Genomic DNA, 17,694 nt, shown 5'->3' with positions numbered 1-17,694 from the left:
GGCTCTCAGTCCCGCCCAGACTCGTCAGCGCTACCAAGCCGACCAATCACAGAGCTTGCGATACGCGTCATTGCGACGTGTAGTTACATTTTTGAGAGGTGCACGTCAGCGACGCCGACGGCCACAGCGAAGGGCTATGCGTCAGCGCCGTAGCATACGCCAGCGTTTGACGCAGAAGTATAAATCAGCCTACACGCTCAGATTGGTTCACCCCTAAACACATGGTTCACCATCGAAACTCCAAGTATTACCACGCCCTTATAGATGTTTTAAAGACATTTTAAATCTGTATTGTAATGCTGACTACTAATATTTACCAAGTGTTGTCTTTTACTGATTTTTAAGGTCAATCCAAAATCTATTCTCTATCACAGAGCCGAGTGCACAAGTTTGCACTCTCTTTCACAAACTGTTAATATATAAGATGTATGAATAAAATGTATCTTGTTATATTTTTAGTAGCTACTCTCCTTGGGAATCTATTTTGTATAATAGTTGCATTTCACAAGACGCTCTTTTTCTGTCGGTGATGCCTGTTGTTAGTCTTCATTGTTTTAAAGTACTTGTTTCTGAAAGGTGGCACAAAAATAAAAAAATGTTAACTAAATTGACTGATATTGTTTATTTATTGTTTTCTGGCCCTTTCCATGTTTGTGCTCTTTCCAGCAGTAACTGATAACGTTGACAATGAGTAATAATGGCAAGGAAAAAATCCACTTGTTTTTGTTTTGTTTAAAAAAAAGAAAAATTAGGATGTTGCATCAAAGCATAGATCAGTAGCTTAGTTCTTCAGCGTCTCAGGAGGTTTGGAATGAGCCCTCGCATCCTCCGCTCGTTCTACACCTGCACTGTGGAGAGCATCCTGTCTGGCTGTGTCACCACCTGGTATGGAAATAGCACCAGCAGCAATCGCAAAGGCCTACATAGGATTGTGCGAACTGCTGGACGCATAGTAGGAGGTGAGCTTCCCTCCCTCCAGGACATCTAGACCAGGCGGTGCATGAGGAAAGACAAGAGAATTATCAGTGACTCCAGCCACCCAAGCCATAGACTTTTCTCTCTGCTGCCCTCAGGCAGACGATTCCACAGCATCCGATCACGCACCAGCCGGCTGAAGGAGAGCTTCTTCTCTCAGACTATCAGGCTGATGAACACTTAACACACCCCATTCAGGGCCTACTCACACTATGCCATCCGTACCGTGCCCAGGCCCGTTTCCCGGATCGTTTGAGAAGTGTGAGTGCGCTGAATCGGGCTCAAGCACGGTTCACTTGGTCGGCCCTGGCCCGGTTGGAAGAGGTGTGCCTGAGCGCGGATCACTTAGGCTTTGGCGCGGTACGCTTGTGTGTGATCGCAAAACGCGCCAAAGCCCGAAACCGAAAGCGAGACGTGACTTTTAAGGGACTGTTACATATGGATTTATTAATCATTCTTACTGTTCAGTGATCGCAAACTGCCGTAATTTATTAAAGACGCAAACTCCTCACAGCACGTCAGCTGCGCGCCTTCAGCAGACCTCCTCATTCCTGCAGCACGAGAGCTTTATGATTGTTTATGAGCGCCAAAAGTGGCGGATCTGTTCGGCGAAATATCTGACTGCGTGTCCCCGCATCCCTAAGGACTGTTTGGCGAAATATTTGACTGCATGTCACTGCATAACAAACCACTGACACGATATAACTAGAGAAATCTCCACTGTGCTGCTGGGTGAGAGCGTATGGCAAGCCGTTTTAGCATTTAAACCTTGTTCTGACTATCCATAAATATATTTAGAGATATAATTATATTTTGACTAGTCATAATTATAATTCGACTAGTCAGAATAACAATTAGAGATATCTGCAATTACAATTGTACTAGTACGAAATCAGATTGGAGATATCTGCAAATATATTATGACTAGTCATATTCCTCCATTGACTTCCATTGAAAAATATTTGCAGATATCTCTGAGTTTTGACTCGTCAAAAATCCAATTCAATATATCTACAACTGTAATTCGACTATTAGTAAATTAATTAGAGATATCTTCAAATATATTTGTAAATATCTCTAAATATGATGAATTAAAGACATCTCCAAATGTATTATGACTAGTAAAAATTCAGTTAGAGATATCTCTAATTACAATTGTGACTAGTCAAAACTCATTTAGAGATATCTGCAAATATTTTTCAATGGAAGTCAATGAAGGAATATGACGAGTCAGTCATAATATGTTTGCAGATATCTCCAATCTGATTTCGTACTAGTACTATTGCAATTGCAGATATCTCTAATTGTTATTCTAACTAGTCGAATTATAATTATGACTAGTCAAAATATAATTAGAGATATCTCTAAATATATTTATGGAGTCAGAACAAAGATTTAAATGCTAAAAAGGCTTGCCATAGAGAGCGCTTCTGAACAGCGCAGCAGCGATGACGTAAGCGTGCCGAGGCCCGATATGGTGTGAGCTCGGGCCGTCAGGGGAGACGGGAGGGGGGACAAGCGTGCTTTGGCCCGGTTCGAGGCAACTGTACCTAGTGTGAGTACGGCCTCAGACTCTTCCACAGCCTCACTGCACACCATCAAAATGTAGCATGCACTGCACTTTAACCAATCCATACTTGAAACAATACTGCCTACAACAACTATGTGGACACCTATTCAGTGTACATATCGCTGTCAATTTCACATTGTCATTGTATTTGCACTATCTGTATTTTGTACTGTCTGGAGCCAGCACCTAAGCTTTTCACTCATCACACGTGCTGCTGATGATGTGACAATAAAAGGGATTTGATTTGATATTAAAACAAGACTCTAGAGCTGGGATGGGCAAAGTTAGACCTGGAGGGCTGGTGTCCTGCACAGTTTAGCTCCAGAACTAATCAAACACACCTGAACGTGCTAATCAGCATCTTTAAGTGCACTATAAATTTATAAGCAGGTGTGTTTGATAAGTGTTAGAGCTAAACTGTGCAAGACAACGACCCTCCAGGGCAGTTTGCCCACCCCTGCTCTAGACAAAGTGAATATTTCCTTGCTCGCGTTCTACCACCTCTGAAAGTTTGAGCTCTATTTGGGCTAGGGATCTTAACATAGACATCGGAGAAGATGTTTGGTCGGCAATTTTAAAATAGGTCCATACATTATCTGTATATGCTGGGATTATACAGTGCAAAGTAGTCCACAGCACAGAGTTCACTGGTCTAAGTGTAAACTGGCTCACATGTTCCCTGCTGTTGGTCCAAATTGTGACAAACGTCATGCTGGACCTGCACATCTAGTTCACGTGTGATTTTGGATCTGACCTGCTTTGTTTCCTTTCAAGGAGTCTGTTTAGGATTAATTTTCAGTAATTGCATCTATTAAAATGGATCCTTCTCCGTTATTTGGCTTGTTTGGACTTCTGCCCCCCTGACTGTGAGTTACCATTTTATTTTTCTGAATTAATAGCTTTTTGTTATGTGTATTTTGTTGCAGTGAAAGTCTCCTCAACCCCATCCTATACTCAATGGATTAAAGACGCCTTACTTTTTGTTAAACTACACGAAATTCAATATAGTGTTCGTGATTCAGTGATTAAATTTTCGTACATGTTTGGAGAATGTTAAATATGTTAAATCTCTGAGACTGGGGGCAGTTATTGTAGAATAAATGGTTACCCATCTTGCATTCTGACTTTTGTCAGGTAGTGTACTGTTTGTTGAACAATATATGGGTTCTAGTGTGGTTTATTTTTAATAAATGTTGTACTGTTTATATATATATATATATATATATATATATATATATATATATATATATATATATATATATATATATATATATATATATATATTTTTTTTTTTTTCCCCAGAGATGGGTTGCGGCTGAAAGGGCATCCGCTGCGTAAAAACTTGCTGGATAAGTTGGCGGTTCATACATATATATATATATATATATATATATATATATATATATATATATATATATATATATATATATATATATATATATATATATATAAATAAATATATATACATATATTTTATTATTATTATTATTATTGTTTTTTGTACTCTTGTTTATTTTACTGACATGAAAATCTATATGCACTGTTCAAACAAACCTTGCTGTGTCGTGTTTTTCTGCAAAATGGTTTCAAGTTTTAGCCAAGAAGATTTCATTCATTAATTTTCTTGTCGGCTTAGTCCCTTTATTAATCCGGGGTTGCCACAGCAGAATGAACCGACAACTCATCCAGCACATTTTTACGCCGCGGATGCCCTTTCAGCCGCAACCCATCTCTGGGAAACATCTATCCCTACCCCAACCCTAATTCCAACCCTCACAGTAAAACAGTAATTATACAGGGTATTATACGTGTTATTTAATAATTTACTCATTAAATTGTATTTTATTAATGTCTACCCTTCACCAACCCTTATAGTAATGTAAAACAGTAATTATGCAGAGCATTATTCATATTATTTATTAAATTAACCATTTATTGCATTTTAATGGCTACCCCACCACAATCCTAAACACAAGCATAGTAATAAAATGTAATGTCACAGTAATGTAATTTAAAAATGTCAGTTACTGTTTGTTCAGTCAGTGTCACAAAAATGATGCTATGTGAGTATCCGCAGTTGTTTCCCTTCAAGACTTCACCAAAATTTTCAACGGACCTTTTCAATATAAATAAAAATGTCTGCCGAAAAAAGTGTGGTGAAAACTTCGGAAGCATGTCATGGTTAATCTTGAGCATCTACGTTATCTTGCATCGCTTTAGCCTACTCGTAAATAAAAAATAAAACAAGCTTTTGCCCTGGTGATGGAGCAGCTGCTGTCCGCGGTGCTGAAGCCCTCCTGAACCCGCAGTGTGTAACTTTGCTGAAGATTTTCTGTTGTCGAATTCCTCCAGTCAGACTATAATGAATTGTTGTTATTATTTCAGATCTGATGCTTTGATCTCCATCCGCGCGCGCTCAGGGCGGGTCGTGTGACGTCACGCGCGCGCGTTCATCCGACCAGACACTCGGCGAGTCCGCGCGACCCTCACGGATATTTTACACCTCAAAAACCTCAACAAGGCGACCAGTTAAAGAGCAGCCGAGGAAATAAAGCAAAGGCAGAGACATGTCAGTGGCAGGGTTGAAAAAGCAATTCCACAAAGCGACTCAGGTAAGGCAGAATCCATCCCTCATTCTCTCGCGGTCATGATGACACGGTGCGCTCGGTACATCACTCAGCAACACCGTCCGTTTAAGCTTGGGTTAAAACATTCGAGATGCTTCAGTAACCGACGGTAAAATCGCCGGGTAATGTGCTTGTTTGTGAATGTATGAAATGAAAACAGCGCGAGACCAGACGCCGTCACGTGACGTCAAATATTCACGCGCGTTATGTAATCGGCCGCGCGCTTTAACGGTCACCTGAAGAGAACGCGGTTTACTATGTTGTTTTGTGTAATTGCTTTATCTTGTTATCAGTTATTATTACAATACACAAATAGTTTTTTAATTAATGTAACGATCTGATCACTTGTATAGATATCACCTTTTTGTAAAGTACACTATACACTCACCGGCCACTTTATTAGGTACAGCTTAGTACCATGTTGTACCCGCATTTGCCTTTAGAACTGCCTTAATCCTTGGTGTAACAGATTCAACAAGCTACTGGAAATATTCCTCAGAGATTTTGCTCCATATTGTCATGATAGCATCACACAGTTGCTGCAGATTTGCCGGCTGCACATCCATGATGCCAATCTCCCGTTCCACCACATCCCAAAGCTGCTCTATTGGATGGAGCTCTGGTGACTGTGGAGGCCACTTGAGTACAGTAAACTCATTGTAGCCGACATTTCTTCATAATCAACAAAACATCTTCATATCTGTGTAAACTCAAAAATAACCATTGATTTTAACCAGTTTGAAATATATAATATTAATAGATTTTTTCACATCCCATTACCCCAATTCCACATAATTCAATTATCTCTTCAAATAATTTCATACTTTATTCTTACATATTATATGTTCCCTACCCAAATATATACAGGCCTGTGGCCAGCCTGGTAAAAGGGGTGGTTCTTTTTTCTCAAAAAGTGGACCTTTTTGCAGTTATTCACCTCATTTTCGATGTAATTATGAGATTAAAATACAGCATTTTAGTGGCACTTTAAGCACTATTTTTAGCTGGATTAGCTTGTCAGATGGTCATCATAACCACACTTTTTTAAGGTATACCAAAAACATTTTGCTAAAATATTTAGAATGAAGAAATATGAGAAAAAAATTAAATACAAACTTGTTACATCATACTGTATATCATTGGGAAAACTGCAGCTTATTGTCATTTATTTAGCAAATAACAAACTGGCCAGCACATTCAACTTTTCTCAGTCAGAATTTAGTCATCTGAATAAAAAAAAAAAACAAATAAAAAAAACATTAATTTTGATAATGTAGCGTTTCTTGATTTTTTAATTTTTTTGGTACAATCGTAAAAGTTCATTCATAACAAAAATAGTCTAATTAATATAAATGATAATTATAATTCACCTGTACTGCATGTCTTTGGACTTGTGGGGGAAACCAGCGCACCCAGAGGAAACCCACATGAACACTGTGAGAACATGCAAACTCCATACAGAAATGCCAACTGACCCAGCCGTGACTCAAACCAGCGACCTTCTTGCTGTTTGGTGGCAGCACTACCGACTGTGCCACTGTGCCGCCCAGATTTACATTTGTCTATATTATAAACCCAAACTACATAGTACAGCTCCTTAGTATTCACAATACATTCATTCATCACGTTGTCCTCCATATATAATGTCCACCCCAGTGGTTCCCAACAGGGGGGTCCTGGCCCACAAGGGGGTCTCAGCGAGCTCTGTGTAGGGTCGTGTCATATTTATAAAACATGTTAGCAGTGGACAATTAGGAGAACGATCAGTTTGTTTAAGTTCATTTTATCTGGCTGACCAAAAAGTGGACAAATTTGTAATTTGTACTCCACAAAAAAAGACAGAGGCTGCCGAAACCGCATACTTCCATACTATATAGTATGCTAAAATTAGTATTCGAGCTGAGTAGTACGTCCGAATTCATTGAATTTGAAAATCAATATGCGAGAAGTACCTGGATGACTTACTACCTCCAGCTAGATTCTGGAGTGCGCCCTGAGAGAATTCATGAATGGGAGTGAAGCGATGCAACTGACACAAGTAGGTCACGTGACCATGACAAAATGGCGAATGTAGTATGCCTGAAATCCTGTCATACTTCTTAGATTCATATTGTATAGAACGTACAATTCTTAAGGCTAAGTTGTACGTTTAAATCCAAATGCAGTACCTACTGAGTAGTAGGCAGTTTCGTATGCAGCCAGAGTCTTACTGATTCACCTTCAGTAGCTAATAATAATGACCCAAGCACACTGGACCCAGGTGAGGAAGCTCCAAACATTTCAGGTCAAAGTGCTAGCAATACTGCAAACACCAAGATAGTTACCTGAACTATGGTTTTATTTATTTTTCTCGATGCAAAGAGTCCCTGACCCAGCCACAGTGCATTCATTCATTTTCTTTTTGGCTTAGTCCCTTTATTAATCCGGGGTCGCCACAGCGGAATGAACCGCCAACTTATCCAGCATATGTTTTACACAGCGGATGGCCTTCCAGCTGCAACCCATCACTGGGAAACATCCATACACACACATTCACACACATATATACTACAGTCAATTTAGCTCACCCAATTGACCTGTGATATGTTTGGACTGTGAGGGAAACCGGAGGAAACCCACACCAACACGGGGAGAACATGCAAACTCCACACAGAAACGCCAACTGACCCAGCTTATGCATTATCTGCGCCAAAGTTCTTGCTGATTGCATGAGGCCGTCCAAACTAATAAGAAATTTGCAGACGACTCATCCCCAATATCGCCAGGATTACCCAATACAAATGTTTTGCTTTTATATTTTACATTAGGCTCTAATTTGTGCATAAACATGTCTAGATTTAGTAATAAACAAACCAGCTTTTTTTGACCTACTGCAAACCTGTATGAGTGATAATTTTATTATATCTGGAGGGGGTCTTGCAATATTTTCCGGGGGAAAGGGGGTCTTAGGCAAAAAAACTGGCCCACCCTATGCACCAGAACTGATTTCGACTGTAATGTATTACGGTTCACCTTTTGTAAAGCTGCTTCAGAATTGCAAAATTTCAATTATTAATACATCATTCATTATATTTGTGGAAAACTGTTCATAACCTCAATAGTGGCATGTTTTGCTAAAGTTTTTGGTTAATAATATGAAACCTCAAGTCAATTATAAAGAAAATAAAGCGATTTTCTTTAAATTGTGAAGGTTTAGTGTGGTCATTAACTAAAATATAACTCTAAATGTGTCTTTTAAATTTATTTTTGTGTTTATCTGTGCTTTCTAAGTAAATAAATGAAATAAAAATAGAAATTAGTGACCTAAAATAGTGATTACTTTAAAATAAAAACTGGAATGTGTAAAAGCACTAGCAAAAAGCACAATTTTTGGCTCTTATTGATTATTAGCTCCAGCAATCGTCGTTAAATAAGAGGTCTCTTAGTAATGATAATGTCACGGGGGCGCAGTGGTCAGCACTGTGGCCTTACAGCAAGAAGGTCGCTGGTTTGAGTCCTGGCTATGTCAGTTGGCATTTCTATGTGGAGTTTGCATGTTCTCCCATTGCTAGCATGGGTTTCCTCCGGGTGCTCCTGTTTCCCCCACAGTCCAAACACATGCGCTATAGGGGAATTGATTAGTTCATTCCGCTGTGGTGACCCCTGATTAATAAAGGGATGAATGAATAATAAATCCTTGTATAAAATAGCTCGTCCTGCGTGATATGAAGGCCTCTCCTGCACCGAAAATAGAAACATGAATCAATACTCTGTCCTTACTACGTTCACACACACACACATATATGCGCACACACAAATCAATACAAGCAATGTCTCATCATCCACTGGTATATGTGTGGGTGTGTGGGTGTGTGTGCGTGTTCAGCTAGTTAGTTCAGTCTTCTCTGGTCATTAATGTTGCAACAGATAATAAATGTTGAATGTTGTTGAGTTCGTCAGATAAACGAAGAGAGAAAGAAACAGAACTGACAGATATAAAAGAGCAGAGAGAGTTCAGATGAAGCGTTTGATGCTGAGAGATCAGTGTGTGTGTGTGAAACTGGATGCTTGAACACATCACGTGTGTCTAGAGTCACACACACACAGTCTCTGCTGCTGGTGTGTGTGTTTTAATCAGATTACATGAAGTCACAACAAGTGTTGATCAAATAATTAAAAAAATGTTTTAATTAAATTTAAAATAGTATTAATATATTTTTTAATATCTGTAAATAAATTATTATAATTAATATAGCATGTAAAATCGAGATAAAAATGAATGTTAAGTTGAGAAAATTACTTTAAACAGATTAGAGCTGCACGATATTGTAAACGTTGGACATTGCAGTATTTTGTTTATATGCATTTTATATTGTTTTATATATAAAGTATATATTGAGATGTGAATTAAATTTCAGCTGCTTGAGTATCTCTATTTGGAAAGAAATCATTCATTAGGATTGATTGGGGTGATTGTGTAAGGGTGTGAATCATGTATAAAAATATTAAGAAAATTGAGCAATAATAATTGCAATAGAGCAACGAAAAGAGTCAAATAAACAGTGCTTAATGGTTCTTTAACATTATTCAGGAATAGAAATTAAAATGTAAAATAACACTATAGTCTTTATTGTATTAATTAAGTAAAATAATTTCTTATTAAAGTTACAGATGTTCATTTTTTGTGCCTGAATGCTTTAAACTCTTTTGAAATGCCTTTAAATTATAGTAAATTATAAACTTTTAATCTGTTATACTTTGCAATGACTCCAAAAATCTCTATTATAATGGCAACTTAAAATGGCATATCCTGTGATGTGACAATTGTGGACAGACACATTGCGATATCCATGCTGAAATCATATATATATGGTGCAGCCCTAATACAGATCAAAATGAAAGCATTATTTAATAATTATATTTTTAATCAATTTTTGACTGGGATATGCACTTGTTCACTGCAAAAACGAAGGTCTTGGTCAGCACATTTGAATTGTTTTCAAGCATAATTATGCATGACTGAATCAGGATAGAGTTAGGGGCTGTTCACATATTGCATCTAAAAGCGCGTGGAAAGTAAAAGGTGCATCGCTTTCTTTGCCAATTTCAACCCGCTTTAAAGTGGTTTGAATCAGGTTTATATCTCCTAAACTTGAATTTTGTCACTATTTTGAAGCACACTAGCTAATGCATATCCTTAAAACTAGCAGACTGAAACTAATATCTAAAATGTTTTATTTTAAAGGTGCAGTATGTAAGTTTGTCACTCAGTGGTTGACCTAGGAATTGCATTCCCAGATCAAAACATGCAAGCGCAGGTTGCCGTTTCTTGGAGTTGCCTTTGGTTTGAAGTAATCTAATATATATGAACAAATATGTTACTGTAAAGCATCCTGTGGAAAATATTCATTTATAAATAATAATTGTAATATATAATAATAAGGACACTGTAAAAAGTCATGGGGGAAAAAAACGTAAAATAACGGCCGTTAAATTACAGAAATTTACTGTAAAATAACAGAGTTGAATTACAGAAATTTACCAGAAATTTAAATTTAAGGAAATTTCTGTAATTAAATGTCTGTAATTTTACAGTAAATTTCAGTAATTTAACAGTCGTTAGTTTATGGTTTACCCCAACTGCCGGAAATAAACAGTAAAATTACGTATTTTTTTACAGTGTGGGGTCCCGGGAAAACCCCCATAAAATAACGGATATTAAATGACAGAAATTTATCGTAAAATAACAGATATTAAATTACAGAAATTTACCGTAAAATAACGGATATTAAATGACAGAAATTTTCCATAAAATGACGGATATTTAATTACAAAAATTTACCTTCAAATAACAGATAGTAAATTACAGAAATTTACCGTAAAATAACGAATATTAAATTACAGAAATTTCCTTAAATTTAAATTTCTTATTTATTGTTGGTTATTTTACGGTAAACTTTTGTAATTTAATATCCGTTATTTTATTGTAAATTTCTTTAATTAAACGGACATTATTTTACTTTTTTTTCTGGCACCCCAGCTGCCGTAAATAAACCATAAAAATTACGGATTTTTTTTTTACAGTGAAGTGTGTGTAGCTCCTTTCAGACATTTTTCTTTGCTCAAGCTTTACATTTAATTAAAGATTAAGTAAATGATTACATCACAAATCAATGTGTAATAATCAGCATAATGTAGATCCAGCCGGTGCTTATTCAGAATAAAGCCTTCAGTCTTCCACTACAGCTGCAGATAAACCTGTCAGGCTTTATTCTGCGATAACCACCAGCTGGGTGTACATTATTGCTTGCTTATGAATCTTCAGCAGGTTGTATTTGTATGTGTGAGAGCAGATGGAGTCTTCAGAAGTGTGTAGAGATGAGACAAACTCCGTATAAAAACAGCTCAGGAGAGAGGAAGAGATGAATAATTGATGCTCAGACTCAACCTGCTGCACTGCACCGCACATCTTTAATTTACACACTCTCTGTACACACACACACACACACACACACGCAGGTTTTTTTTTTTTTTTTTATCTGTGTGGGGACATTCCATTGGTTTGCATTGTTTTTATACTGGGCTGCATGATATTGGAAAATCTGACTTTGGGATATTCAGTTATTCTGCAATAATAATTTCACCCCATAGCTTGAACAGCTCTATTCGGAAAGAATTCATTACTTCAGATTTATTCGGATGATTTTACAGTGATGTGCAACACAACAGAGCGCTGATAAAAGTGAGATAAGCAATGCTTTTATGGTTTTCTGTGGAGTCAAACAGTATGCGGGGACAGAAATTTAATTTTTAAGGATAAAATATCCCTGCACTTAAAACCAACTTAAAAAAAAAATCAGTAATTTGTTACAGACAAATTTATAAACTAGCCTCAAATTATTGTTTCAACTTGTTTGATAATGAAAAATGTATTTTTATGTTTTAATAAAAATATTTATATTAAAAAATGACAAAATATTGGTTTTATAGACCATGAATAATTGAGTTACTTTGGTTTGACTTAAACACAAGTAAAGTTGTACTTTGGTCTAAACCAGAAATGGGCAATCTCGATGCTGGAGAACCAGTCCCCTGCATAGTTTTGCTCCAACTCTAATCAAACACACCCAGTGGCGCAAAAAGGGGGGTATGCAGTATATGCGGCGCATAGGGGCGCCACACATGGGGGGCGCCATTGTGCCAAAACTGTTTTAGAAATTATCCATATTAAAAGTTTCAAATAATATATATATATTTTTTGTTAAAAATGTTTATTTTTATTTATTAAATTAAAAAATCATTCCACCCCTCCCCCCTTATTTTCATACCATATACATGTTTTTATGAATTTATTATGCATCATATTGATTCATCAGGCCGTTTGGTAACTTCTTAGCTCAAAACTATTTTAATTTTAGCTACAAACAAAGTTATAACATTTCAATTAAATAGAACATTTCACACAGTTTGTTTCTGTTTTTTTACACTAAACATTTGACCGTCTTTTTTATTTCACTTTTAGCCGTTTCAGTCAATTGTTCTTGCAGAGACAGACCTTACACTTCTCACAGTATGCATGTCAGAAGTAACTGCAATGTTCTCTCGCCCTTTAGGACTCACATGTCTTTCATTTTGTTTTGACAAATGTACAAAAAGTCCAAAAGCAAGGCTAGTCAAGGTGCTATAATCATTTAGTGAGGGAAAATTAAACTGAGAAGAAATGTGGGGTGGTATGAGATGCATTTCTTTGCGACTTAACATGCTTCATGTAATTATACCTTTTACTACTTCATTCTATTTCAGGTGTGTTCAGAACTGCGACACTGTATTTTTTGAAGCATATTGATATCTTTATGAAAAAATATCTTTAATTTATTGATGGAAATATTTTCCACATTTTATCACTGGCCTGTTTTAAAATATAGTTGGATTGAAGGGAGGCGCACAAAAGCTGAAGCCGCATACCCATCAGTTAAAAGAGTCTGCCTGTATCTTTCTAGTGATCTTGAAGACACTGATTAGGGTATTCAGGTGTGTTTGATTAGTGTTGGAGCAAAACTTTGCAGGGACATCGGCCCTCAAGGATCATGTTTGCCCATGCCTGGAACTATAATGATTACACATAATGTTAGGCTGTGCTATTAATAGTTATTTTATTTTCAATCATTCAAATCAGTAGATCACTATCAATGTACATATAATTCATATAAACTGAAAGCGCATAAACAGCACCTTTTTCATGTGGTCATATGACATGAAAACTGCTGCTTTAAAGTAAAAATTAAATGAAATAAAATAACTTGCAGTTTGTTGCAAAGGGCATACACTCAGCGGCCACTTTATTAGGTACACCTGTCCAACTGCTTATTAACGCATATTTCTAATCAGCCAATCACATGGCAGCAGCTCACTGCATTTAGGCATGTAGACATGGTCAAAAGGATCTGCTGCAGTTCATATCGAGCATCAGAATGGAGAAGAAAGGGGATTTAAGAGACTTTGAACATGGCATGGTTGTTGCTGCCAGACGGGCTGCTCTGAGTATTTCAGAAACTGCTGATCTACTGGGGTTTTCACGCACAACCATCTCTAGGGTTTACAGAGAATGCTCCGACAAAGAGGAAATATCCAGTGAGCGGCAGTTCTGTGGGCGCAAATGCCTTGTTGATGAGGCCAGAGGTCAGAGGAGAATGGCCAGACCGGTTCCAGCTGATAGAAAGGCAACAGTAACTCAAATAAGCACTCGCTACAACCGAGCTCTGAAGAAGAGCATCTCTGAACACACAACACGTCCAACCTTGAGGCGGATGGGCTACAGCAGCAGAAGAGCACACCGGGTGCCGCTCCTGTCAGCTAAGAACAGGAAACTGAGGCTACAATTCACACAGCCTCACCAAAACTGGACAATAGAAGATTGGAGAAACGTTGCTGCTCTGATGAGTCTCCATTTCTGCTGACACATTCAGATGATCGGGTCACAATTTGGCCTCAACAACATGAAAGCATGGATCATCCTGCCTTGTATCAGCGGTTCAGGCTGGTGGTGGTGGTGTAATGGTGTGGGGGAGATTTTCTTTGGGTCCATTAGTACCAGTTGAGCATCAACGCCACAGCCTACCTGAGTATTGCTGCTGACCATGTCCATCCCTTTATGAGCACAGTGTCTCCATCTTCTGATGGCTACTTCCAGCAGGATAACGCAGCATGTCATAAAGCTCAATCATCTCAGACTGGTTTCTTGAACATGACGATGAGTTCACTGTACTCAAATGGCCTCCACAGTCACCAGAGCTCAATCCAAAAAAATCTGCAGCAACTGTGTAATGCTATCATGTCAATATGGAGCAAAATCTCTGAGAAATATTTCCAGTAGCTTGTTGAATCACTGACACGAAGGATTAAGGCAGTTCTGAAGGCAAAAGGGGTCCAACCCGGTACTAGGAAGGTGTCCCTAATAAAGTGGCCAGCGAGTGTATATTTAATAATTTGTCTAATAATAATATTTAACCTAAAATTAATGTTTTAGATCAGGCACTAAAACTGAAATAAAAGTTCAATATAAATATTAGTTAAAATATAATCATGTAAATGAGGAAAGCACAGTAACATTATTTAGACATTATCATCAAAACAATTAAGCCATTAAAATTTTAAGAAAAAAACAGGCAAAACAAAAGCACAAAACACATTTTAAATGAAAACAGAAAATATATCTAGAACTAAAAGTATTCTAGTATATAAATGAAGGTGAATTAGGGTGAAATAAAGGTTAACGTGTTTTCTTGAAGACTGTTTAAGCTGTTGTTGTTGCTTTAGTAAATGTTAGCTGATGCAGTCATATCCACAGTGAGAAAAACACTTATTAAAGTTACTATCTTAATATTATTTAAAGCAAAATGCTTCTGATTTCTCCATTGAGCACCACAAGTTCAACTTTTGATTTGAATAAGTTAAGCATTAACTAAGAAATGAACATCAGCCGAGATTAAGAAAAACGTTTGTAGTTGACATTGATAGTTTAGTTCAATTAACTAATGCTAACAAACTCTGTCTTAATGGCTTGTTAATATTCCATGTATTTTCAGTCAATATCTTGTGTCATACACCAGACTAACAAGTTAAAATCTTCATGTTCTAAAAGAAAAAAAAAGCTGCTGTGATGAACAACACTATACATCAGTCTGAATGTTCATAACTCTTAACAGGATAAATAATAAATGCTTATTCACTGTGTTTTGAAATTAACAGTGTCATGCTTGTTCATTGTATGAATCATAATATATTGTAATTTTGAATATCAGCACATACAGTACAGTATGTCTAATCCAGATGATGTAAGAGTGACAGGCGGATGCGGCTCTACATCTCTATTTTCTGCCTAATGGTATCATCAGGTCACTGTTGTTATGGAAACTGGCTCTCTCTCTCTCTCTCACACACACACACACACACAGACTCAGCATCACTTTCACAGTCGTCACATGAGGCAAGATGAAAAACACACAGCCTTCACACGCACACACACACACACACACACACACACACACACATCAGCAGCTCATAGTAGAGTTTCTGTCACATTCACCATCCTCTGCTTGTCTGCACAGAAACACACAGCAGACAGCCCATAATTAGCAGCTGCAGATTCAGCGTGTAATAGTGAGTCGCCCACGCATGAAACCAGTCAGAATTTACACCTTATTTATGTCTTGTTTCCCTTTTCAGATGTCTAAACCTTTTCTTGAAATGAGACTTTAAAAATTTGGAGAAATATTTAACAAAATAAATACTGTGGTAATTTAGTGTTTGTGAACCACGCTATTGTAAAGTACTCAAATGAATCTGCTGTGGTGATTTTGTAGCAGCTATGCTAACACAACAACTACTGTAATTACTGTTGCAGTGATTCTACAGTTGCTCTGGTCATTCATCTTTTGAGGTGATTCTAAAGTTGCTATGGTAACACAACAACTACAGTAATTACTGTGGCGGCGATTCTATAATTACCATCATAACCCAACAAGAAATGTATCTGCTGTGGTGATTCTATAGTTGTTAAGTAACACAGCAACTACAGTGATTACTGTGGCGGTGATTTTAAAGTTTCTATGGTAACAACAACTGTAGTACTGTTGTGGTGATGCTAAACTTGCTATTAGTAACACAACAACTACTGTAAGTGGTGGCGATTCTATAGTTACTATGGTAACCCAACAACTAGTTATTTATCTGTTGTGGTGATTCTACAGTTGCTATAGTAACACAACAACTAGAGTAATTACTATTGCAGTGATTCTATAGTTACTGTGGTAACAACTATAGTAATTAATCTCTTGTGGTGATTCTAAAGTTGCCATGTTAACAACAACTACTGTAATTACTGTGGCGGCAATTCTATAGTTACCATCGTAAACCAACAACTAGTAATTTAACTGTTCGGTGATTCTACAGTTGCTATGGTAACACTATAACTACAGTAATTAATGTTGCACTGATTCTATAGTTACTACGGTAACACAACTACTATAGTAATTCATCTGTTGTGTTGATTCTAAAGTTGCTATGGCAACACAACAACTACTGTAATTACTGTGGTGGTGATTCTATAGTTACTATGGTAAAGCAATGGCTATAGTAATTGATCGGTTGTGGTGATTCTATAGTTGCTAGGGTAACACAACAACTATAGTAATTTGTTGTGGTGATTTTACAGTTGCTATGGTAACACAACAACTGTTAGTAATTTGTTGTGGTGATTCTACAGTTGCTATGGTAACACAACAACTGTTAGTAATTTGTTGTGGTGATTCTACAGTTGCTATGGTAACACAACAACTGTTAGTAATTTGTTGTGGTGATTCTACAGTTGCTATGGTAACACAACAACTAATAGTAATTTGTTGTGGTGATTCTACAGTTGCTATAGTAACAATAACTACAGTATTTTGTTGTGGTGATTTTACAGTTGCTATGGTAACACAACAACTACATATAATGATCAAAGTGTTTGTGGTTTCTCTCTTGCAGAAAGTCAGTGAGAAGGTCGGAGGAGCTGAAGGCACAAAACTGGACGATGATTTCAAAGAAATGGAAAAGGTACATTTATACGAACACACACACACAAAAACATGCTTATACACACATGCTTATACACACTTGAAGACATGTATTACTGTACATATGTCTAAAATCCTTGGATTAAGATGCATGTGAATCAAAGATGAAAATGGGTTTGGAAACCGGCAAACACTGCTAATACAGCTTTCATTTCTGCTGTTCAGTCAGATTATTTTTCTAAGCAGTGACTATCATCTGTTCTTATCATGATTTAAAGACGAAAGACTCTATAATGTGTCCAGAAGTTGCTTTGAGGTATATTTAGAGTAATAATCATTTGATTACATGTTAAAAGTCTCTATTTAAGAATCACAATTGGGTCCCAATAAACTCAGTAACTGTCAGCTGAAATCTACTTATATTTATTCATTCATTCATTCATTCATTCATTCATTCATTCATTCATTTTCCTTCGGCTTAATGCTT

The 17,694-nt window shown here is 37.0% G+C and overlaps 1 protein-coding gene across 1 annotated transcript in view; it reads left to right on the top strand.

Moving 5' to 3' along the window:
• Nucleotides 1-4,977: 4,977 nt before the first annotated feature.
• Nucleotides 4,978-17,694, top strand: part of sh3gl2b (SH3 domain containing GRB2 like 2b, endophilin A1) — a 21,657-nt gene continuing 8,940 nt past the window's right edge. The window contains 2 exon segments of the mRNA NM_001353977.1: nucleotides 4,978-5,157; nucleotides 17,179-17,247. Of these exon segments, the coding sequence (NP_001340906.1) occupies nucleotides 5,113-5,157; nucleotides 17,179-17,247 (114 nt within the window). The 5' untranslated portion in view covers nucleotides 4,978-5,112.

Source organism: Danio rerio, chromosome 23, assembly GCF_049306965.1.
Source record: "Danio rerio strain Tuebingen ecotype United States chromosome 23, GRCz12tu, whole genome shotgun sequence".
NCBI classification, from domain to species: domain Eukaryota; kingdom Metazoa; phylum Chordata; class Actinopteri; order Cypriniformes; family Danionidae; genus Danio; species Danio rerio.
The sequence above is the reverse complement of the archived record's forward strand: the minus strand, read 5'-3'. Positions and strand labels throughout refer to the sequence as shown.